This window comes from Pseudorasbora parva, chromosome 12 (assembly GCF_024679245.1).
Source record: "Pseudorasbora parva isolate DD20220531a chromosome 12, ASM2467924v1, whole genome shotgun sequence".
In the NCBI taxonomy this organism is placed as follows: Eukaryota; Metazoa; Chordata; class Actinopteri; order Cypriniformes; family Gobionidae; genus Pseudorasbora; species Pseudorasbora parva.
This window is the reverse complement of record NC_090183.1, coordinates 29,918,996-29,944,206: the sequence shown is the minus strand read 5'-3', so window position 1 is coordinate 29,944,206 and position 25,211 is coordinate 29,918,996. Positions and strand designations below refer to the sequence as shown.

Below are 25,211 nucleotides of genomic sequence, written 5' to 3'. Positions count from 1 at the left end.
TACAGTAATAATGTAAAATTACAATAATAATATTTATGAAACTGCATGTGGATATTTAATTAAATCACGCCTTTTATGATTTGATAATCACACTAAGCCATATTGCAATTTTGGATTTATTTTTAAAAAGTTATGTTTAAATGATTAAAAGAGTTTTATGATTAAAAAAATAATAATGAATATATATATATATATATATATATATATATATATATATATATATATATATATATATATATATATATATATATACTTTTTTTTTTTGTCAAATAAAAAAGGTGTTTAAAAAGTATTTCATATTAATAAAAATCTACAAGTTAACAGTAAACTACAATAATAAAAAAAAGTTTTGGTCAACAAGTAAAATTCCAGTTGCAATCATTTTACACAGGATAGCATGAGTCATACAGGTACTTACATACAATTGGGTATATGCATGCACACATACATAACCATAAAATAAAATGTTTACACTCTTATTGACCAAAGGTGTGGGCTGAAGTTAAAGCTTATTGTGCCTACCCTTAAATCCACACAAGCAGAACTAATTGACATTAATTACATATATCAAATATAAGATAATGTTTATTTGGAAGAACATCCATTGTTATTATTATCACCATTATTATTATTACCATTAACATCACTGTCATCATTACCATCATAATTTGGTATATTTTTTCATTACCAATCCTTTATAAAGTATTTTAAACTGTGTTAATGAATTAACCTTTTTTATTTCATCAGGGAAGCTATTCCAAAGCTGAACACCTTTATTTGATGGGCAGTTTCTTCTTAAATTGGTTCGTTCTACAATATGGTATATTAAACGTATATGTCCCTTTAAGATCATAATTACTGTCTCTCAAGTTAAACATAGCTTGCAAGGACTGAGAGACTGAATGTTGTATTGCCTTATACACAAATATAGTAGTATAAAAAAAATCTACCTTGTCATAGAATTTTAATGTTTTCAACTGGGTACACAAAGCATTCGTTGGGGTATGGAGAATATGTAATTATTCTGATGGCCTTTTTGTAGTAGAAAAACTGGAGTAGTTTTAGATTTATAAGTATGTCCCCAGATTTCCATTCCATATGTTAAATATGTATTAAATCATAACTTCTGATTAGAAAATTACACTAAGCCATATCATATTAAAATCCTTTATTCTGATTAATGCAACCCTAAACAAGTTCACATCAAATAAACAAACTTGACAAAAATATATATATATTTATTTTTCAAGTAGTAAATGAAGAAAACTATTCATTAACACAAAACACAAATCTTCTTGGCAGTGACTAAAGACGTGAGGCCAGTACTAAAGCTACGCATTAAAATGCTTCGACTTCATGAGCTGTAAAACAAAAATGATGGAAGCAGACATATCAGAACATAATGCTGTAAAGCTGAAATACCAAGGGGGAAAAAGTACAAGCAATCTTTTTCACCCCTCTTTGTTCGAGTTAATGACGGCCATTAAAAAAAATCCATTACAACTATAAATGTTATCAGGTCACAAAGGGGCTAGTGTGTTACTGCTTGAGCAAGGTCTGGAGCCATACACACACACACACACAAAGAATCAGGGAAGAACGAACAGGTTTTGGTTTGACGGTCTTGCACGATGTAAAACAAACAGCAAGTCACAATAGCATGATGTATGATGCAATTTTATTGGAAGTTGCTAATATTAAATAACCCTATCTTGATGTCAGCCTTGGTTACAGATCTTGAACTCAGTGAGTTTAACGGCCCATGGCGAACAGACCAAATTGCTAAATTCTGAGATGCTTCTGCTTCTCAACTGTAGCAATGCAAAGTGTGTGACAAGTGTGTTTTGTTAGGTCAGCTTGAGCTTTTGTCCTTCAGACAGCCTCTAGAAGTGATAAAGAGAGAGTTACGTGATCCAACTTGAGCGGGCACCAGCTGCCGCCCATGTCCTACATCGAGAAAAGATCCCTCAGCGGCTGCCAAAATAAAGAGACAGATCAACAATGAATACTCTTACCTCCTGTATATCTGCGCGTGTATAGTTTTTCTACACCTTTGTTGCTTTCTCAAATACATATGCGTGTACGCATACATTTCTCTCCGCATCAACCCTAATGGGACTGTATGCCAGCAGTAAGAACACTATTTTCGCCGAGACGCAACACACCGTGTATTGTAGAATCAACATTTTGTCAGATTGCCGGTGAAAGGAGGGGCCCTTTCAGAGAATAGATTCAATGTAAATGTGTCTGAGATGGGATGGCAAGGTGTCGGCAGCGCTGTCTCATTTTGACTACGCCCGGAAAGACTGACAGCCTCCTCAGACATCTCTGCGCTTTCAGACTGACAGGACGTTCAGTGTACATCAAACACGCTGACACAAAGCTGCGGCTCTGCCAAAACGAGAACCGTTCCATTTGCAACTGTGCACACAAATACGTGAAAAAAAAAGCATATTGCATGTAAAAGTCCTTGTAAATCTCTGGCATATCAAATTAATATTTAAGCCTGAGAATAAATGGATTGAATTACACTACCGTTCAAAAGTTTGAGGTCTGTAAGATTTTTTTGTTTTGTTTTTGAAAGAAGTCTCTCTTATGCTCACTGAGAGGCTGCATTTATTTGAACAAAAATACCATAAAAACTGAAATATTGGAAAATATTATTACAATTTAAAATCAACTTAAAAAGTGATTATATATTTGACTTGTTTCAGTAGCCATTACTATTACTGTTGCACAAGGTCCTTGAGAAATCATTCTAATATGCTGAATTGGTGCTAAAATAACATTATGACCATGTTGAAAATAGCTGTGATGGTTAATGTTTTGCTGGAAAATGTGGTAATTCAAGATTATTTGATAAATAGAAAATGTCACAAAAAAAGATAAAATAAAAAAAATATTTAAAAATGTATTTTATTAGTACTGTCAAATTGATTAATTGCATTTAACATAACAGTTTGTGTGTGTATATATATATGTGTGTGTGTGTGTGTGTGTGTGTGTGTGTGTGTGTGTGTGTGTGTGTGTGTGTGTGTGTGTGTGTGTGTGTGTGTGTGTGTGTGTGTGTGTGTGTGTGTGTGTGTGTGTATAAAAAGTTATTTCTACTTGAATTATGCAGCAACTTTGTATGTGTGTGTGTGTATATATATTACACTCACCTAAAGGATTATTAGGAACACCATACTAATACTATGTTTGACCCCCTTTCGCCTTCAGAACTGCTTTAATTCTACGTGGCATTGATTAAACAAGGTGCTGAAAGCACTCTTTAGAAATGTTGGCCCATATTGATAGGATAGCATCTTGCAGTTGATGGAGATTTGTGGGATGCACATCCAGGGCACGAAGCTCCCGTTCCACCAAATCCCAAAGATGCTCTATTGGGTTGAGATCTGGTGACTGTGGGGGCCATTTTAGTACAGTAAACTCATTCTCATATTCAAGAAACCAATTTGAAATTATTTGAGCTTTGTGACATGGTGCATTATGCTGGAAGTAGCCATCAGAGGATGGTAGCAAGGCATGATGAATCCATGTTCTCATTCTATTTACGCCAAATTCCAACTCTACCATCTGAATGTCTCAACAGAAATCGAGACTCATCAGACCAGGCAACATTTTTCTTCAGTCTTATTTCTTCAGCCAATTTTGGTGAGCTTGTGCAAATTGTAGCCTCTTTTTCCTATTTGTAGTGGAGATGAGTGGTACCCAGTGGGGTCTTCTGCTGTTGTAGCCCATCCGCCTCAAGGTTGTGTGTGTCGTGGCTTCAAAAATGCTTTGCTGCAGACCTCGGTTGTAACGAGTGGTTATTTCAGTCAAAGTTGCTCTTCTATCAGCTTGAATCAGTCGGTCCATTCTCCTCTGACCTCTAGCATCAACAAGGCATTGTCGCCCACAGGACTGCCGCATACTGGATGTTTTTCCCTTTTCACACCATTCTTTGTAAACCCTAGAAATGGTTGTGTGTGAAAATCTGAGCAGATTGTGAAATACTCAGACTGGCCGTCTGGCACCAACAACTATGCCACGCTCAAAATTGCTTAAATCACCTTTCTTTCTCATTCTGTCATTCAGTTTGGAGTTCAGGAGATTGTCTTGACCAGGACCACACCCCTAAATACATTGAAGCAACTGCCATGTGATTGGTTGATTAGATAATGGCATTAATGAGAAATTGAACAGGTGTTCCTAATAATCCTTTAGGTGAGTGTGTATACACACACACACACACACACACACACACACACACACACACACACAAAGTTGCTGCATAAATAAATTTCCATGTCACAAAAATCTCAGCCACAATTGTTGCTATGCCTTTTGCTAAGGTGTTCTGGGTGATTGTGAGCATGATGCTAGGAAGGTTTGAATAGTTGCTACTTGCCAGGGTGTTCAGGATGGTTGCTAGGTTGGGCCAAGTCAAAACAGCCCATGCACCCTACTCTATAAAAACACCACTAATTACTGTATAATTGTAGGATTGTTTGGAATCTGTGTAATGTGACAAACTTTTAAAGTTTCAATGAGGACAATAATAACTCAAAAGCATACCTTAAGATTGCCTTGAGAAATTCATAAGAGCTGCCAGTCTGTTTCAACCCTGTAAAAGCAACATGGATAGATTAAAACACACTATGTTTGTGAATACATAAATAAGACATGTGCACATGTAACTTTTCAGATGAATCATGCCACAGCCCTAGATTTTGTAGACTGCTACCACTGTCACTGCTAGATGATCTAAATGCAAATGATCCAAAATGCATTTCATACTCCTGCGTGTGGACATAACCGGCGTTCATATTAGAGACCAAAACGTAAGCTGAGAGTGGCTCAACTTCACCCTCCCCACCCAAAGCCCTCTAATATACAGCAGCCCTTTAATTGTGCCGGTGTTTTCCATCAAACAGGCTAAAATGTTCCCCAAACAGACGCCATTTATCCTTCAGCAGCCCAGGATTGATGTGGTATTAGCAGGGTCTCTGACCCCGTCCCAGCCAAGAACCAAAAACCTATTTGTTTTATTACATTTTAAGGAATTTTTAATACAGTCTATTAAGGCTGTCTTACAAATCTCCCAGAGCTCGACCCCATCTGCGCCCTGATCAATTTTTATACTGCTGATCCGTCCCCTTCCTTCTCATTTTGTCATCGCAAAATTCATATTATATAGGATTTTCTTATGGAAAACTTGCCATAAAAATCCGTTACTGTATCTGCTGATGTGTACCGGAGGCCGCCGCGTGAAGACAGAGAGGGCTTTGGTGAAGATAAAATTTGTTTCAGCGGTAAGCAGAACTGTTTAAATGTTATTTATTTTTATGCTCCAAAGAAAATATATTGTGAAGTGCAACATTGATTTAGAACATAACAATGTCTCCGTATGGGCGTAGAAGAGGTGGAGGCAGGGGCCGATTTATGAATCCTTTGCTCAGCTCCTTTAATTGAATTTTCCAAATCTCTCGCCACACAGAAATAATCAATACCCTCGGTCCAGGCGACAAACTTGCCTCAGAATTATTGCGCTCTCTCTTTTTCCATTTTGCGCTCATCAGCAACATGAAACGTGAAGCTCGGGACTTGGTAATGCCTGAATAAGCCAGAAAATTTATAGACCATCTGATTGTTTAGGAGGGATGGCCTCTCTAGCATGCTTGGCAAAAACTTTTGTCAGTTTTGCCATAAACATCTTGCTCGCGAGTTGCCCTTTCGCCCAAGGTTATGTTTTGGGAAGCCATTAGATGATTGCCGGGGGTTGGAAGGGGCTTCCGTTAGGGACATGGATTCAGCGGTTTGCCTGTCAAAGTTAAAATATCCTTGTGGATTTTCTCAGCTGTCTTGGCGGTATCACGCTGCCTGGTGCTCAGCTTGCTTTTACACGAGTAGTGTCATATCCTCGCCATCATATGTCATCCGCACCAGCTCCTGCATGGCTCAAGTGACACTGAGTGTTTGAGAACTCTAATAGCAATGATGTGTCTCAATGAAATCCAGGGTATTAGTCATCTGGGCCAAGATCTAACGGTGTCCCAAGAGAGTTTCAACTACAACATCTAACTACTTGCACACAATGCATTTATTTACTTTGTTTATCATTTGTCTTGACTTTAATTATCATTTATGTAAAGCTTAATGCTGCAAAAAATAAATTGTTCTTCTGGGCTAGATGTAAACAGAAAAATATTCAAACACAAATTAGGGGACCTCAGTGAGGTCATTTCAAACTTGTACTTTAAATCCTGCTAAAATGCAATGAGAACGAAACAAATTATTTGTACGGGTCAATGAGGACATAGTCTGATGTTCAGTTTGATAACTGAAACGGTCCTGAAACAGACCCTATTAAGCTGTGTTTCTGCGAAAATATGCTTTTTCATGGACAACCACAATCTTTTCCTGGAAACAAATAATTTGATTTTGTCACACCAATCTAATTCACAAGTTTACAATTCCAAAAAAAACAAAAAGACCTTTCATAACACAAATGACAGAAAAATCATTGCCAAATTAAAATTCTATTTATTATATAATACAATATAATATATTTTATAAAATGTAATTTCTTCCTGTGATGGCAAAGTACAATTTTTTTTCAACAAAATTACTGGCCCCACACTTTTGTTTTATAATATAATATAATATAATATAATATAATATAATATAATATAATATAATATAATATAATATAATATAATATAATATAATATAATATAATATAATATAATATAATATTTATTCTTGTTTTTAGCATTACTCCAGTCTTCAGTGTCACATGACCCTTCAGAAATCATTCTAATATGCTGATTTGGTGATTTCTTATTATACATTTTGAAGTACTAATACTTTTTTTTTTTAAATGAGCCCAAACTTTTATTAAATAATATAATAATTGGTTCAATGTCTCCTAATTTCACAGTATGACACAATCAAACGTTACACTTACAATACAGCCATTACTTACAGCCTTAAATAATTTGTTTATGGTCAGAGTATGTTTTAATGTCTTATAATAACAAAGGGTCACATCTCAGTCTAGGGATGAAAATGTGAAAACACTCTTGTACTGTTGTTGTTCTCTGCGTTGATAAATTTCATGCTCCACCATGTGATCGAGATTGTGACATTCCTTTGGTGTCGAGCTACGAGCAACATATACGCAAAGGTTCTCGAGTGTGACTAATTAAAACAATTTCAGCCGACCTTATCTTAAAAACATGCTGAACTTCACCACAATCCAACCATTGAGTTGCAACAAATCACCATTGTGCGATTGAATCACAAGTGCAGCTTTGCTGGGGGCTGAATCTCTGCTTGAAATAATCTAATTAATTCTGTCCCACGAAGAGGAGTTCTGGCTTGTTTGTGTTAGGAAAATGAAATATTTTTCTTAGAAAAAGAGAACCTTTTATGTGTGCTGAGACAAACGTCTATGAGCACGCCGCATTGACAAACCAAATCTCGTAAATGGCTATTCAAAGGTCCCATGTGACTAAGATCCAGAACTTCAGTGCTTGAAATCAATCATGACTCACATATAAGTGGAACACAAAATGTTTTCTTTCTCTTGCTCTTTTAGGTAAAGCAATGGAGTCACAATCATCATACAGCAATTTGAATCAATTCAATACATGGCGTAACTTATCCTTGTGTCAGAGTCGAACAAAGACTGTGTTGTGATGGGGAAACGTTTAAGATTTGAAACGTAACTAATTGTGAGCTGGTTGTTATCTGATATGACAGAATTACTAGGTTTGGATATCCACTTAAGATAAGTGTTATCGTTCATGCTTTTAAAATGGTAAATAAACTTTTGAATTCAATTCTAAACATTCATTTGATTCCCAAATTCACTCACCTTGGAAATGACCCTTGTTTGTGTCTGCTCTGTGTGCACAAGATGCAATTTTAGCAGCTGGAAGACAAACAAAATCGGTTTTATGTTTCACAGGCAGCAAGAATTTGTCATGTGAACACGTATTAGCAAATAAACTGTTTAAACAACGTTTTTAAAGTGACCTTGAAATGTGAGGCATTTGCCTTGTGTGGTTTAAGCATAGGCAGCAGAAGACTCACACAGATTCTCATGTCTCTTGAGTTCACTTTGTAGATCAGCAGGACTCATCAGCAAGAGACTCCTCAGCTCACTACTGCCCTCTACTGGCTATAGACAAACAGATTAGTACTCAATATAGTATTTCTGTTCAAAACAATTGTGTGCAACCTCAATAAAATGCCTTACAAACACATCAAAATAAGATTAAACTAGCCTAACTCTGTACCACATATTAGGCATTGAGGGACCAAATGTTATCATTTAGATAAAAACGCACATCAGTCAACCACTAATTGAAATATTGGCAGGTGTGAAGTTCCTCAATGTCTATAGTTATTCAGACCCTGATTTAGTCTTAGTCTTAGTGGTCTAAATAGCCAGCGTATAAACAATCCTTCAGTACAAACACTACACCTTATGGTGTCTTCAACTATTTTCGATCCACGTACCAATAATGTTTCCAGCTGTTGCTTGTATTTCATGAGATCCTTGAGAGACTTTTTCACCTTAGACCTGAGGAACAGAATTCTGAGGGGGAAAAGGTGTTAAAAAAATATAAAAAAAGAAAAGGAAACAGTAATAACATTTTAATTTAGGTTCAACATTAGTTATCTACAATAGTTAACTAACAATGCAAAACACTACAAATATACACTATAAAAACGTTATGTTATATCTTAGGCATAATCCTGGTAAATCTACGAACAAACAAGTGATTCAAACAATAAGACAAACCATGCTGAGCTATATAACAATTATTTATGTTCTGTTCATAAATGTAACCAAACATTTTCTCACTTGTCTAATAAAACAAATACTATATTAAAGTGTCTTTGGTGTTTCCATGGTTTCTACGATAGTAAAACTAGAAATAATCGAGGGTAACGCGGGTATGATGTCTATGATCCATGTCCCGGTTTAAATTGCTGATTTCTCTGGATTTAAATATTCTTGGAAACACAAGTCAACAAAATAAATAACATTGTCCTAGTGATATTTTAATAGTTTCATCTAAAATCTTACATATTGTGCCTTTAATACATTAACTAGCATTAACTAATTATTGTAGTTACAATTATTTTTCTATTATTATTCTTGAAATGCTATTCAGGCATGTGCTGCATATCAAAATTTAATATTAAATATATTACATTACATTATTAGATTCTTGCAGAATATTTGCTTGATAAGGATAGAGGATATCATATTCATAATCTTACTCTACTAAGTATTTGAGGAGAGGACAAGCTGACTAAGAATAAGATATTCATATATTTTTAATACACATTTAAACATATTGGGAGACATATTAAAGAGTTGGCAAAATCGTTTACAAGGTCCTTCGTCCAATCACACTCAAGATCTCTTCTACATTTTGCACGAGAAGTTCTCTTGGGTTTGACTCGCCAAATGAATACTTTCTTAAATGAATCATAAGCCCGCTCTCTTTATTGATGTTTTTATATATATTTAACTAGCTTCCTCTTAAATGACTGCACTATAAAATTCAAAACTAATGCTTGTCTTGATGGATCACACGGAGCTCTGTGTTAGTATGCGTTGGAGAGGAAATAGGTCTTTTCTTAAACTCTCCTTATCCAACTATTTTTAGTGCTATGTAAATCAACGAGGCTTTTGGCTGGTGATGAAACTCCCTCCACGTCCTGTCATTAAATTCTGATCAGTCATAATGGCTATCAGCCAACTGGGACGAAGGAAATATTCAGTAATGAGGAGAAATTTCTGTCTGTTCCACTGCTCCAGCTATACCAATGTTAGTAGCTTCATAAAAATAGACTTTGATGGCAGTCTGGTTTTTGTAAGATATAACCAACCAAAAAGTTGAATACAGTAACTCAACAACAGCATTAAAACGTTTAAAGCATGGGCCACTATTTCATCATTATAAAGTGTGCTTTTATTTTTGCATTTTCCTTTTTTATTGTACTTTTTATTTAAATCTTAAATATTATTACTAAAGAGATAGATATCATCAACATGTTTAAAAGAGCATTTCTTCATCCTCACCTCTCAGCATCTGTCATGGGCTCTTTTGTTTGAGGGGGGTTCGTTTTCTTCCCACCTGCTCTGGAATTACCTGCTGATGAAGCACTAAATGTCAGCAATTTATCAAATCGGCATGAGCAAAGATATTATTAATAGCTACACAGACAGCTAATCTAAATGCAATATCACTGGATAACAAGGGACCCCTACAGTACAGGATTTTGGAAACACCATGACATGAGCACGTTTATGGTGATGATAATTGTCAAAAGCAAAAAGAACACATACTTCTTACTCTGGTTACAATAAAAATGAAAACTCCCGGGGAGCAAAATGTGATTTTTTTATAGGACTAAGAAGACACTAGCTGGACTGTGTGTTCTACTACCTGCAGGCTTTGTCAATTGGGTTCCAGTCAAAGGCGAATAGTTCTTGTTTGGTGCATGCCTCTTAGCAGGGCTCTAAAATAGATGAATATGATGCATTTACATAATTCAAATGTCTGGTACAGCCTAGATTTTTTATTGTACTTTTAAGAAGTAAAATCTTAGTTCCTTACTTTCATAACTTATGATTACGTTAAAATGGTTTGAAATAATAAACATCAAAAGAATAAGCAAAAGCAAAATAAATGGTAGAGAAGCCTATACCAATGTGTGAATGATTTAATGAACTCACGTTTTCTTTGTCGTGTAACTGAAGGGCTCTCTTCGCACTGTATGGAAAATTAGACAGCAGAACTTTAGACTTGAATTTTTTTTCTTACTTTTTCTATGTAATGCCTTAATAGTTTGGGTTTTGGCCATTTGTGTGGATATAAAATATACAATGATATAAGTGCTAATGTGCAGACACCCAGGGGCGTGGGACTGGGGGGATAAAGGGTACTGAGTAACCAGGGCCCGAGGCAGGGGGGGGCCTTAGAAGTCAGTTTTCTATACATACACATACATGGTACGGGGGCCCAGCAAGATGGTTTGTACCCAGGGCCCAAAATTTGGTGCTACGCCCCTGCAGACACCAGTCTTTCTGCACATTGCTCTATGCTGTACTACCATACGTATCTTGAATAAATCATGAGTTCCCTTAGTACTGTTCAAAAAGTTTTAGTATAAACGTAAATTTAGTCAGACATGTAATACATCTCTCTGTATTTATCTTACGTGGATGGGTAAAATGTTTGCTATTTAATAGTCTTAAAAGAAGTAACGTTACCACAGTTAATGAATATGGTAATCATTCAATATTATTTTTGGCATGCATCCTTGATAGCAAAGTAACGTTACCATCTTAGGTATCAAACTGTAAAATAGACTGTAAAAGGTATCAATGCACTTTTTTTCCGTTAAGTTAAACACAAATGCCATTGTAACGTTAACGTTAGTTGTTATATGTACCGATCGCAACGTTGAAATTGGTAATAATTCTGAAATTAAATGGGTAAACTCACGGCATTTTTAATTTTTGCTTATCGAAGTCGATATCTCTATCTTGACGTAAAGATACGACGTAAACAGCCTAGCACTTTTATTTGTAGCTTGGCGCGGTGCGGCAGCAATTTAGTTCCCCGGAAACACTCATCTGTGCTTCTAAATACTTATTAAAGTATTTGAGGGTGTTTAACTCTATTTTACCAGATAATTCACACGGAATGAGTTATAATATTGTTAGAGTAACGATAGATTTATCTGCAAAATCCGCCAAGTACTGGCACAAAATATCGAATGAATAAATATTGTATGAGAAGCATTGCAAGCAGTTGTTTCCCGGTATCTCTTTTAGACTGCGCACCGTGTTGGAGGTTTTTGTTTACACACGGCAGTCATGGCAATCAGGATCGATGGTGAACAACATCACCAACCATAAAATAGCCCACATACTCACCTCTCTAGTTCACTGTGCTATTATTACAACATGCTTTGATATTTCGGTTGGATATTGTCTATAGTTTCATAATGCAGCGCTCAGAGGAAGAGAGGTTTTATATGACGTGCAGGGCTGCTTATCTCTCTGTGTTCAGATCCAGCCTGGTTAATATGACTTCAAAAGATCAGCTGTGCACCGGTGAGCATAATGCATCGCAAAACCTTTATACCTGCGTTGATCTTTAATAAGACCTACGTTGATCTTTAATATAAAGTCTAGATATTATTGAGAAGACCAATTCAAGAATTTGCTATATATATATATATATATATATATATATATATATATATATATATATATATATATATATATATTTTTTTATTTTTTTATTTTTTATAACTTCGATATCTAATGTACAAAACACAAATATTATCACTAGATTAAAGTCAGTGTATTAGTTGTTTATCCATCTCTGCTGTTTTGTCTCAGTTCTTCAGCAAGCAGGTGGAAATCCATCACAAAAAGCTTTAGACAAATATTGGCCCCCAGGAACCAAGAAGCTGAATTTTGATGACTTTTGTGAGATCCTTAAGAAGGAAAAACCTGCAGAACCAGACGAGCTTATGAGAATTTTCAAGAAATTTGATGTAAATTGTGATGGATATATCTCACATGACGAGCTCAGCAGAATCCTTACTTCGGTAAGTGTTAAATCAGTTCTCTCTTCACAAACATAAGCTGTGTCCTAATTAGGGATGAGTATTCATTTAGTTAATTTATTTACAGAATTTCAAATATGTTGTGTGATTATTGCAACAAAAAAAGAGTATCATTTCAGGTCTGATGCAGTGGTGTTCATGTAACCACAGGGCCAATAATGCACCTAAAAGCTGTCAATCAACTCTCAAACAGGAGAAGAACACATTCTTGTGTTCTGTGACGTAGCTTTCTAAATTATGCGTCTCATTTCGAAAGTTGCGTCCACATTTGAAAGAAGGCACATGTCATCAATGGTGTCTTATTTAAGAAAAGTAACCATAATAAATCATGTGGGGTGTAAAATACTGTTATTTTTTTCGTTCCTTAAATGAGACCACCTCGATGACGTATGCAGCCTTGAAATGAGACCTCCGAAGGACGCAGCCTTCAAAATGAGATGCAGCAATACATTGAATATTATTTTTGCACACGCACCAAATATTATTTTAGCTTGAAATGCCCATCCCTAGTCCTAATTCAGAGACTGCATCCTTTGGCGGATAAATTGGGAAACAGCTGTATTGTGTGTCTGTTGTGATCATTTCAGGTTTGTATTTTGATTTGTTTGTTTTAGTCTGGGGAAAAAATGTCACCTAAGGAAGTGGACGAAATCTTTTCCTTAGCAGATGTCAACAAAGATGGAAAGTTAGACTATGCAGAGGTATGATCTCCAAGCATTGCACAGCAGTACACTTTTTATAAATAGACAAATTATAGTTGAGTTGAGTTGAATTGAATTAGCCAGACTGGTCACACTTTATATTAAATGTCTGGAAGGTGTGCAGTAAAACATTTAATGAATTTTTGTAGTATTTTAGATGTCAATAAAACGCATAAAAGTCAGTAATATTTGTGTTATTTGTGTTGTTTGTGTCACAACTGTATTTGATTGGCATGTGCCACTGAATGTTTTGTAATGTCATCCATTCTAGGAAAAACACGAAACAAATCTATCATGGGTCACTATGAATAACACATTAACTGTTACTGTAAAACTTTATTTTTGCATGAAATACTGACATTGCAAAATACTGACACATCTACCTCAACCAGCAAAGCGAAACATAATTTCACCTCTAAGCCTAAACCTGAAATAACCCTACTCCTTTTTATGTCTAATTTCACGATAACAATCACCAAAAGCGAAATTTCCAACTGTTTGATTTTTTAAAATTATTATTAGGCTTATGTAATTTAATGCATTTCAATAAATGTTTAGCTTATGTGTCATTATACAGTAGCCTAAACTGTGGTTAGAGACACTGTGTTTATTTCACATACACTATGTGTATGTATATATGTATATGTGTGTGTATATGTATGTATATGTATATATATTATATATGTATGTATATATATATATATATATATATATATATATATATATATATTTTTTTTTTTATATGAATTTCTATCTGATTCAATATTTCTGATATTCTGATATTATTATTATTATTTTTTATTATTTTTTTTATTTTATTTTTTTATTTTTATTTTTCCCCTTCTTCTTTCTTTCTTGGATTGTAATTGAATTCTGTAATTGTATTGAACATCATCCTGCCCAGGGACCGCAGATGCAAATTAGCTATTTTAGCTAACTCTGGCACAACATTTGGGTTGTGTATGGTCCCTGTTAAATAAATAAATAAACTAAACTAAACTAAACACTCTACATCATTCATTTAAATCAATTACATGATTAGTTCAAATAAAGTTTGCCTTTTTACTGTCAGTGTTGCCTGTCATTCATATATCATTTTAATGCACAACAATCCGCTTTGCATCGGGAGGTTCGCGGGAGGTTAAAATTCTTTAATGCATGGCTAGCCGTGGATTATCTCTTACTGTACTAATATTTGAATTAATAATTTTATACAATGCATTTATTGTGCACATACAGGTTTTCACCTTATACTAATATCTGCATGTAATTACACTTGTTACTACCATAGTAATAACTATAAATTACGTATAATTATATGCAATTAACCCTAAACCAAACCATCATCCTAACCCTATAGTAAGTATATGTAGTTAATTATTATTACTCAGTACTAAAATGTATAATTACACTTCGATACTGAAACCTTAAAATAAATTTTAACCCCATACTCCTAGCTGTTAACCCACATTTAAACCTTCCCATACAACAAAACCTGTCCCTAAACCTACCCGTATTTAACCTCAATAGCAGCTAGTGTTTTGCAATACAACATAAACACAATTAGCATAATGTACCTAATAGATATTTCTTATGTAAGTGCATAGTAGTTGATGACAAATTAATATAAAGTGTGACCGCAAGCTGTTGTTCAGTTTTGCAGGCTTCTCGGGTCTACAGTAGAACAGTGTCAGACCGCGGCACTGGAGAAGCTCGAAGCTGATGCCAAACAGAAGAGGCTGAACTTTGGCAACCAGGTGGACAACTCTCCACAGAGCTTAGAGTCCCAACCTGAGCTTCCAGCTGCACAGACACAGTCTAGAACAGAGCTGGAAACAACACAGAGGAAAGGTATGATACAGGGTCTGCACAAAAGCACAAAATATAAAAAGTAAATTGAGAAAGAGCGTGTTCAGGTTGGGTTTGTTCGGCTCTTATTTACTGGCCAGATTGCATATGTGCATGCACACAAAAGCAAACAACAATTCTGTTTTCATTCTTCTCAGTGCAGTCTATTGTATAGTAACTAATGGTTTAGCTATTGATTTCCCCTCATGTGTGATGAGAAATGGACTCATTTGGATTTGTGCCATACATCATAATGTGAACTCAATAGAGGGTTTGTGTGGGGGAGGAACTTTTAAAGCCTTGCGGTTAAGGTGATCATTTGTCATTATTATGAGTAAGTGCAAGACTAGTAAAGATTTAGAACAGGATTTGCTTTTGCTTTGTGATGTTCAACTGTAAAGTCACTATGAAATCTAAATGGACAGTTCTTGTTTTTATGATAGAATATTGCAGTGTTATAAAAATAATTTTATCTGTGCACATTTTTTTTTAACTTAATCTGCCCTTGTAATCTTTAATCAAAATAATGTTTTACACAATCTCTTCTCTGATTGTGAGGGTGGGACAACCTGTCACTCACATTTAACAGCAATAGCAAACCATAATCATAAATCAATTTCTGATGGACAAAATCAATTCCCTCCCTACAATTTGTTCTTATTTGAGGAGCTGTTTTAATTGGATATACACTATATTGCCAAAAGTATTGGGACACCCCTCCAAAACATTGAATTCAGTTTCAATCACTTCCATGGCCAGAGGTATATAAAATCTGTTCCAATATGACTATGCACCTTTGCTCAAAGCAAGGTCCATGAAGGCTGGATGAGCGAGTTTGGTGTGGAAGAGAGTCCAGACCTCAACCCAAAAGAGACCTTGATGAATTAGAACAGAGACTGTGAGCTAAACCTTGTTGGAAAGCCAACGGATTAAGCATGGGGTGTCATTAAAGTTCATGTGCATGTAAAGGCAGGCGCCCCAAAACTTTTGGCAAATATAGTGTACATCAATAAGGATAAAAAGACTATCACAATGTCCATTTCATGCATTGTGTGTTTCTCTTTTGGACTGCTTTGTGTTGCAGCTGTAATAAATATCCACATTAAAATTGATTTAGCTTTAGCTAGTTTCTATGTTTGCATACGACAGACAGTCGCTCCACATCCAGACCATCATCAGCTCGCAGTCGTCGGTCATCTTCATCCACGGCCATCACCATGGGCACTGGCAGCACTAAGAGTGGCAGACTGGCAGAGCCCAAATCTCTACAGGTACCAGCTGCATTGTAGGAATGTCACTTTCTTTTGTACTTTGCTTGAAATCTCTCACAGAGCTCTGAAGAAAAGAGGTAATGTTTGGGATAAGATTACACAATCATAAAACATCATTAAAAATTTGGCTGAGCTAAACCAATCAAATCATTCAAGTAGTATCCCAACATACTCATTAGTGAGTATGGTGCGTCTTATTTTAACTTTTGTATTTTGTCATGTGCATATGGAAGTATTTGTGATGCCGAATTAATCTTTGAGTCTTATGTAAATATAGTTTATAAGACATTTGATAACTTTTGTTTTTGTGAGCTATGTGACCTTAGCCTGTGGGACTACGGATGAAAATTAGCCCTTGGCTACAATCCGGCATGTTTACATGCATGTATTCCATGTTTTGTTCATTAACATGCACTGTCCCAATCAAAAAAAAAAAAAAAAAAAAAGATGTACTATAGTTTAGATCATTAGTACACTAAAGAAATTGGTGCTTGGTTTACTTTTAAACAGTTTTCTTTTAGAAACTGCTAGTAAATTTCACAAACAATTACAAAGAACTAGAAAATAACATTGCAATTGAAGTGAAATTTTGATGTAGAAAGACTGAAATATATATTTTTTGTATTTATTTACAATTTTTACAGAGAATATTGAACTACTGAATAAAAAATGTTAAATAAAAAACATTATTATTAATTCATTTAATGAAAATAGTTCTTAAAAATACAACCTATTTTTTTAAATAAATCAATTATATTATTTCAAAAATAAAATATACATTTTAAAATAAAATACTAAAAATGAAAATAAATAAATAAATAAAAGCTGAGTAATAATGGAATGGGCATTTTATAGGAATAAATTGATTCATATGATCTGTGTTAATCTATATATATATAGATTAATACAGCTTAAATTTTGCCTACAACCTCAACTTTGTATAAACTCATGCCTTACGGGCAGCTAGCTATACATTTGCTGTGTTTTTGTTGTATCGAAGCCTTTTGGTAGCAAATTTTCACCTGGTCGATAAGAGTGCAGCTCTGCTATTGATCTCCTTCCCTTTGTTTGCACTCTTTTTGACTTTAACCTCAGCTGGTTTGCTTTACCACGGAAAAATAATGACCAAGCTCGTCAAAGCAAAGAGATTGGAAAAAAACTAGATGCTCTTGGGTGAAGAAAGTTCTATCGCCTCAGTTCCAGCCTGTTGTATTACCTGAGCCAGGAGCTTGATAATTGGGTGTAGGGATTGGAAAGGGTCAGGTTGTGTGTTTTTATGGTGGCTCGCGGTCTGTGTGCGAGACTTTAAATTACGGAGGTTTCTGGGAGGTGACAGGGCAGTGTATTAGTCCAGCCGAGTGACCCATCTCCTTGGGACACTACATCAGGGCCTTTTAAAGTAGACACTTGCCTCGGGCGCTTTTCTTCATTTTGATTCGGGGTGGACAAACCACCCAAGTGTTATGATTTGATCCTTAACACGTTTCACAACCCAGCATAAATTCTGGGAGGAAATTGCTTTTGTTGAAGAAGTGTCATTTCAGAACCATGTTTTTAGCACTCGGAAAAGAAGCATAAACCAATTCTAAACATTAAAAGGCCTCTGTGGCACCTGAGGACAAGGTTTATTTCCTAAAACTACTCTCTGATGGGTCAGAAAGGAGGCCGTTTGACTCAGATTTTTTGATTACTTGATGATTTAAAGTATATTTGCTGTAACATTTTAGCTGGACCTAAACAACAGCAGTTAAAAGAGCAAAAAGACTTGCTTTAGACAAGGATTTATGGTTTTCCTCAGGCCCTTTTTCTTTTAATTACATTATTAGTGCGTATAATATGAATTTTGAGGGTCTGCGTGGAAATCTATCTTTCAGCACTATAGTAAAAATCGTGGACTTTGTTACGTTCCACACAGGTTTTTGAATGCCTTTGTTTTTAGCAAAGACGTTACAATAGCGCCACCTTGTGCTTGTATCTTCAGCTTCATCCCAGAACTCATCCCATTTCTTGCTGGAATTATGAGAATTTTTCCTCTTTTTCTAATCTGTTTAAATGCTACATGAATTTTGCTTTTGTTTTACTGTGTTAACTCTTTATTCCCCCAGGATTGGCATCATACTCTTATGAGAGGCTGTTTTTATCTGGAGGAAGATGGATCGGTTGTTTCTCTCCAGTATCGCCTGCATATCCCAGAGGCTACCAGTGTCTACCTGACAATACGGCCCCTCAATCTAAGCCCGATTCCTGGTAAATCTATTGTACATGGTGTTAAAGACCAAAATGACTGAAGTTACATAGTTTGAATTCTTCACAATACCTACAAAACATGCCTGTTTTTTTTTTTACTGTGTATGCCACAGAGAAGCCTTCCCCATGGATGAGTGTAGACACAGCTCTCTATGTGGTGACAGGAAACAAGACCAAAGAAGATTCAACTTTGGTTTGCTTTACTGAGTTAAGGGACAAGGAGGTCAGTAAATGCATCACTTTCCTATGTAAATGTGATAGTATTTGTAACTGTAAAATCTGCCTGCTAAGTATTTTGACATATTTTCTTATGAGCTGTAATATAATAAGGTAAAGGCATGAGTGCATTTTCCAGTTAGATATTGTGACTTTTAATAATTTAATATTTTAAACATTCTATCAGACAAATAATGTGTTGTAAGTGTTAATACATTTTTCCTTCTCAAACTATACCATCAGAAAAGTAAGGGTAGATTTTAATGCTGATATTTTTTGCAAATATACACATTTTTAAATGAACAATAATTTAAAATCATTGTAACAATATTGATATTTGGATATTGTTCCTCTGACGAGCATAACAAAATGTAAAGGGATAAAAAAAAGAGCACTTAAATGTGCCCAACTTTCACATCTTTAACGCATGGTGATGTCATTATGAGTTATGACAATATTTGGAAATGGGAAAAATATTACATCATCGATGTTGCTATCTTAGGTACACAAATTATAACTATAACGTTTTAATAATACATGATGTCAGCTAGCATAAAATGTGTAAAGAGAAAAAACACAAAAGATTTTACTTTCATATTTGGTTAATATGGTTATATTTCAAATATAGTTAATACCTCATGAAGAAAGAAAAAAAATGACTGGCTTTTTGTTGATGTGTTTACAAAAATTATAAAAATTAACTATATTATATGAAGGACAAAAATGTAATTTCATAGAATAACTCAAATGTTTTTTATGTAGGACCATTTTTTATCTAATTTACAAAGAAATATATTCATATAAATAATTATTTATATTCTTTAATATTCAATTAATTGAATCTAAATACTAAATTGAAAACTGCGTCAATTTAAAGGTTAACATGAAATGCTTCCTCGTTAGAATTGTAGTTGTTATTATATTGAACAACAGTAAGTAAGATATATGTGGTGTGTGATTTATGAACAGAGATTTGTGTGGAGGGGAGAGCTCAACGCCGGCTCATATCTGCTCATGCCCTTCACCACTGGCTGCAAACTGATGAAAAGTACAAGGAAGACCTCCACTAAAACTGCTCAGCTAGTCAATCGCAACCAGTCTGGAGAGCTGGAGCTAACCAAAGAGTTCAAGTTAGTCTATTCTAATTTTAAAAGTGTACAGTGAGTTTTAGATAGGGTAACCCAATAAAAGCCTGTCTTGTTTTGAGTTTGTGTTTAATTAGATGTATCTACAGTATGTGAATAATAGACGCTGTACTGCTCTGTTCCACAGGGCGGCATTGTCTGACATCTTTGAAGTGATCGATTTGGACGGCAGCGGTCTGCTGAGCCTAGAGGAGTACAACTTCTTTGAACAGAGAACCAGCGGAGAGAAATGTGATGAGGAGGCCTGGGCCATCTGCAAAGGTTCTTATACAAACACTGAATGAAGCGGACACATAATCGATCAGTGCAGTCAGCATTAAAATCAAATAATTGACCTTCTTTTTATGGAATATTGCAGAATTTATTATAAATTATTTATCCATTCACATCAATTATTATTTTTGTGTCTCCGTAATCTTTAATCCAATAACTTCCCCTTCCTCTTACAACATCTTGTCTTCCCTGATGACGTTGACATTTTCAGCGTGAGGGCAGGACAATCTGTCAATCACATGAGATATATTATTATAATACAATCCACGATCCATTCAATTCCCGATGGACAAAATCAACTCCCGCGAGTCCCGCCCTACATTTTTTCTTGTTTGAGAAGCTGTTTCACTACAATATATGCCACAATAGGGAAGAAAAGACTATCATTACAACTTCTGTGTTTTGCTGATTGTAATGCTTTCAGAATTTGATGATGCAATTGAATCATTATTGTCAAGTAGATTTTTTTTTGGCTCCTCTGGTCTCAAAAACACATCATTGATTGAATCTTCAGTAATGTAATTTATTTTAAAATATCGCTTTCAGATCTTGAACAAGTAATGTTCAATCTTATCTGATAATATGCATTATTTCTATAACAGTGTGTCCTCTTCTATAGAGAACTTTGACACAAGGAAAAATGAGTTAACTAGACAAGGCTTCCTAGAGCTCAACTTGATGGAAGCGAATGATCGGGAGGGTGACCCCAGGGATTTGTGGCTTACCTTGGAGGCCATGGGCTACAACCGAAGCTTGGAAATGGTGGAGGTACAAAGGTCTATGAGCAGTGTGGGGAAAGTTACTTTTAATGTGTTACAATATTGCATTACTGCCTAAAGAAATTTAACTAATTGTGTTACTTAGTCACTTTTTATGGAAAGTAACGCATAGTAAGTTATTTACCTTTCCATTACGTTTCTCACCTAGGCTGAGCTTGCTTGTTTGTTTTTTAATAATAAATAAAAGTTCTGGTTTTGGCGATTGTAAAGTCCCTTTCACACCAAAAGTGAAATGAATAAGTATGCATTTCACTGTTTGTATTAATTTTGAGGAATACTGACTGTTTTTTTGCAAGTGAGATGAGTAAATGCATGCTCACATTAAAGGCCCCAATATACTTCAAACTAAATCGAAGAAAGAACTAATGTGACATAATTTGAAGAAGAAAAAAAAGGCAATTCAAGACGCTGACACTGCTTTTCATGTTTAATATGATAAAGCTGCTTGATTTTAAGCTATCATTGTATAAAGTGCTATATAAATAAACATGACATGACTGCTGGAGGCAGTTGCTATGATCAATGCCTTTCTTAATATAAAAATACTTATAGTGTAACGGCCGTTTCACACCGCAAGCGTGAGCGGCGCGTGAGCAGCGCTGTTTTCTCAGTTTTGTCGTGTGTTTATTTTGTTATTGAGAGGAAAGCGCGCAGCACATATTTACATGTTCATCTAAAAGTCCATCTCAGCAGAGTAGGCATCGTTGGATATTTGATAACAGTAAATCGCTGGTTACGAATTTCGAACTCCATTTTACCCCCAATAAAAAAAGAACTGTGAGTATATCGGGGCCTTTAGTCCATCATGTTTACACAGCGGACACGACGCCTCTGCACTTACTCCCGATTTCTCTCAGCATGAGGACAGGAGAGGTGTCAGTCAATAAATGGGAAAACAAACTAACTTGCGTTAGGCATTTGAAAAGAAACAGATGTTTTGTTGCAAATTTAAAAGTAATGCGTTACTTTACTAGTTACTTGTAAAAAGTACTCTGATAACTTAACCCTTGTTACTTGTAATGCGTTACCCCAACACTGCTTATAAGTCTTTTTAAACTGAATCTTATTTTGTGTAACTTTACATTTTGAAGTTTTTCTTTATCCCATCAGGCCTGTCCATTTGTCATTGAAGTCTACTGTGAGGATGTCAAGGCAAATCTTCAGGCAGTTCATTTGGATTCTGGGATCAAGATGTTGAATTATGCTGTACAAAAGTCTGTCACATCAAAAGCAGAGGCTAGATCTCTGAAGGGTCAAGAGAATGTCTTGGTTTATACATACAAAGGAGAGAGCAGAATTTCATCAGTCATTGCCAATAAGGTAGGATAATTATTATTTGATGTCAATAAGCTGGTGTTTTTTTACCCAACAAAGTTTTTGGATTATTGAATTTTAATACATGGCATCCATCTCTCATTTTAAAAAGCCCTTTAAAATGACTGTTGGCCTTGCATTTGGACATCTTGTACTTAACATTCACTGAGAATAGCACAAAGTAACTAAACCTTCAGTTGTTTGGAATGCTTTATAGAAAGGAACACTGGCCATGAGGAGAATTTCAATGCCATGATCTGCCATTATACAGCTGAAAGACACTTTTAACAGAGAGAAAACTTGACATTTTGCTACACTGTAAAAAAAAAAAAATTTGGGTTGGTTTTTGTTGGTTTAACTTAAAAAAGTAAGTAACCTGGTTGCCTTAAAATTTTGAGTTTATTGAAATTAAAAATTTAAGTTGATACAATGAAGGAAATTTGTTTAATAAATAGAAACTCAAAATATTATGGTATCTGAACCACATAAAAAATTTGATAAATCATGAAATAGCACTATTTGGCATGTTTCACTGCGTCATCAGAAATAAAACACACACAATTACCCAATATGCGTACAAAATTTTTAAAAAAATATCTTAATAAAGGTTGTCGAATCTCAAAAAATGTTCATTGTATTAACTCAAAATTTTAATTTCAATGAATTTTAAGGCAACCAGGTAACTTTTTTTCTAAATATTTTTTTACAGTGTATAGTTAGTGGAACTAATTTTATTTTAATGTATTTAAAATGTAATTTATTTCTGGGATGCAAAGCTGAATTTTCAGCAGCCATTACTCCAGTCTTCAGTGTCAAAGGATCAATTTAATGCAACCTTGCTGAATAAAAATATAAAAAGAATTTCAAGCACTAAATATTTATTGCCCCCATACTTTTGAACAGGAGTCTATGTAATTCACATTTGCTGTGGCACTGTTGTTAATTAATGGTTATAAAATGATTACAGCTTTAATTTCTTTTCACCGATTTTCCCTGTTGTATTTTTGGTATCCATCACTCTCGCTGCTATAGTCTAATCAGAAGGTGACGGTGCACATCAACAATGAACAAAGCAAGAACTGTGTGAGCAGCAGGGGCATGAGTATGTTTGCTGTGGAGGTTCCTGCTAGGACTAAAATGGTGAGATATACATAGGCCAGATTTTTTTCTAGGTGCAGGATGGTGTGCATGTTATGTTCCATTTCCCATAGAACTAATAAAATAACCTCAACTTGTTTAAGGCTAGTTACATTTGACAGTTTTGACATGCACAATTTTGCCGAATAACACTTGCTCTCTGTTTTGGGCTCTGTTTAGGTGTGTCAGCACGTCATGGCTTCAAATGATCAACAGGAGTGGACTTACAACTGCGTTGAGAGCATCATACCAAGTTTGTAAATACTGCAGTGATGTTAGGAATTTAAAAATAGAGATAAAACATGTCATTTTGTTTGCATGTTACAATTGCCATTATAAGCAAACTTTATACAAATTTCATTATAGTTATTTTTATTTTTTTTACTGTTTCTTAAGCATTATTAATGTGGTCTTTTAGTAACATTCATGATGTTGACGTGTTTTTGTAAATAAAGCTAAAATATTTTCAGATTTTTTTTTTTTTAAATTGGTTTGTGTGTGTGTGTGTGTGTGTGTGTGTGTGTGTGTGTGTGTGTGTGTGTGTGTGTGTGTGTGTGTGTGTGTGTGTGTGTGTGTGTGTGTGTGTGTGTGTGTGTGTGTGTGTGTGTGTGTGTGTGTGTGTGTGTGTGTGTGTGTGTGAGAGCCTTTTTATGTGGTTTATGAGGACACAAATTTGTATAACTACATGGGTATTACACTGGTATTACATAAATGTGGTTCATCAGGACATTTCAAATGTCCTCATATTTCAAATAGCTTTAAAAACATACTAAATGATGTGTTTTTGAGAAAGTAAAAATGCAGAATGTTTCCTGTGATGGGTAGGTTTAGGGGCAGGGGCAGTGTAAGGGGTTAGAAAATACGGTTTGTACAGTATAAAAACCATTACGCCTATGGAGAGTCCCTGTAAACCACATAGACCAACATCTGTGTGTGTGTGTGTGTGTTTTCTTTTATTCTTTTGTGTTTTTGCACATTTACTCCAGGCCTTATGATGGAAGGTAACATACCTCACCAATCACATTACATGTCATATCAGTTTGGGTTTCTTAAAAAAAAAAAAAAAAAGTGTTGATTTAATTTAAGCAATATAAATACACCAATTCAGTCCTTAAAGCTACACTGTGTGATATTTCCCCCCATCTAGCGATGTAAAGGTATATGACAATCCAGTGAATATTAGTTTCTGTTCCTCTCAATTCCATTTCTTTTTAACTCCTACGGTGGCCGATTTAGTCCAAGATTAACAAGGCTTCCTGTTCGACCTCGTTCATGAGGGCCAGCGAGTGTTAAAACGCAAAAAGGCGAAGCTTGAATTTACGGGTATGTCCCTCTTTGGCTAATGTACTTTCAAAATGGAGGGGCAACATGGCGACCGGCATTCGAACCCCTCACCCGTATGTATTATCAATGGCATATTATAAACTTACGAGAATACTTTATTACTTGAAAGAAGTAAATATACATTAATGAGCACATATATTTTTGAAAGAACTAAGTGTTTTTAGCTAAGAATAAACTAAAAAAGTTACACAGTGTAGCTTTAAGGATTATCCTGACATTTAAGGAGTAGTTCACTTTAAAGTCCCATTGAACCAGAAGTATAGCAAGTTTTCTACAGGGCTGTGA

At 35.1% G+C, this 25,211-nt stretch overlaps 2 protein-coding genes across 3 annotated transcripts; one reads left to right on the top strand and one right to left on the bottom strand.

Annotated features, from left to right (window-relative positions):
- Positions 1-358: 358 nt before the first annotated feature.
- itgb3bp (integrin subunit beta 3 binding protein) lies at positions 359-11,632 on the bottom strand. 2 transcript variants are annotated; one of them, XM_067459814.1, is made up of 9 exons: positions 11,517-11,632; positions 10,745-10,781; positions 10,455-10,527; positions 10,088-10,157; positions 8,509-8,587; positions 8,080-8,167; positions 7,862-7,918; positions 4,558-4,606; positions 359-1,974 (listed from the first exon to the last, which is right to left on the bottom strand). In XM_067459814.1, the coding sequence occupies exons 1-9, from the start codon at positions 11,519-11,521 to the stop codon at positions 1,968-1,970; spliced, it is 465 nt and encodes a 154-aa protein (XP_067315915.1). In that variant the 5' UTR covers positions 11,522-11,632; the 3' UTR covers positions 359-1,967. The 2 variants fall into 2 exon arrangements, with proteins under 2 accessions (XP_067315915.1, XP_067315914.1); XM_067459813.1 differs by having other exon boundaries at positions 361-1,974; positions 10,088-10,160; positions 11,517-11,629.
- Positions 11,633-11,746: 114 nt separating this feature from the next.
- On the top strand, positions 11,747-24,053 carry efcab7 (EF-hand calcium binding domain 7). Its single transcript, XM_067459810.1, has 13 exons — positions 11,747-12,130; positions 12,422-12,633; positions 13,266-13,352; positions 15,008-15,203; positions 16,350-16,471; positions 18,577-18,718; positions 18,832-18,941; positions 19,904-20,064; positions 20,207-20,340; positions 20,972-21,120; positions 22,242-22,451; positions 23,478-23,585; positions 23,763-24,053. The coding sequence occupies exons 1-13, from the start codon at positions 12,022-12,024 to the stop codon at positions 23,841-23,843; spliced, it is 1,821 nt and encodes a 606-aa protein (XP_067315911.1). The 5' UTR covers positions 11,747-12,021; the 3' UTR covers positions 23,844-24,053.
- Positions 24,054-25,211: the final 1,158 nt, after the last annotated feature.

What these genes read in the sequence shown, in the direction of transcription:
- itgb3bp (XM_067459813.1), bottom strand. An exon ending in AACAGCTGGAAACATTATTG is followed by an intron (nt 8,168 to 8,508) that starts GTACGTGGATCG and finishes GTTTGTCTATAG; the next exon opens with CCAGTAGAGGGCAGTAGTGA. An exon ending in CAAGAGACATGAGAATCTGT is followed by an intron (nt 7,919 to 8,079) that starts GTGAGTCTTCTG and finishes TTTGTCTTCCAG; the next exon opens with CTGCTAAAATTGCATCTTGT.
- efcab7 (XM_067459810.1), top strand. Translation starts at nt 12,022, where the DNA reads ATGCAGCGCTCAGAGGAAGAGAGGTTTTATATGACGTGCAGGGCTGCT. An exon ending in TCAGCAGAATCCTTACTTCG is followed by an intron (nt 12,634 to 13,265) that starts GTAAGTGTTAAA and finishes TGTTTGTTTTAG; the next exon opens with TCTGGGGAAAAAATGTCACC. An exon ending in CTGAGTTAAGGGACAAGGAG is followed by an intron (nt 18,942 to 19,903) that starts GTCAGTAAATGC and finishes ATTTATGAACAG; the next exon opens with AGATTTGTGTGGAGGGGAGA.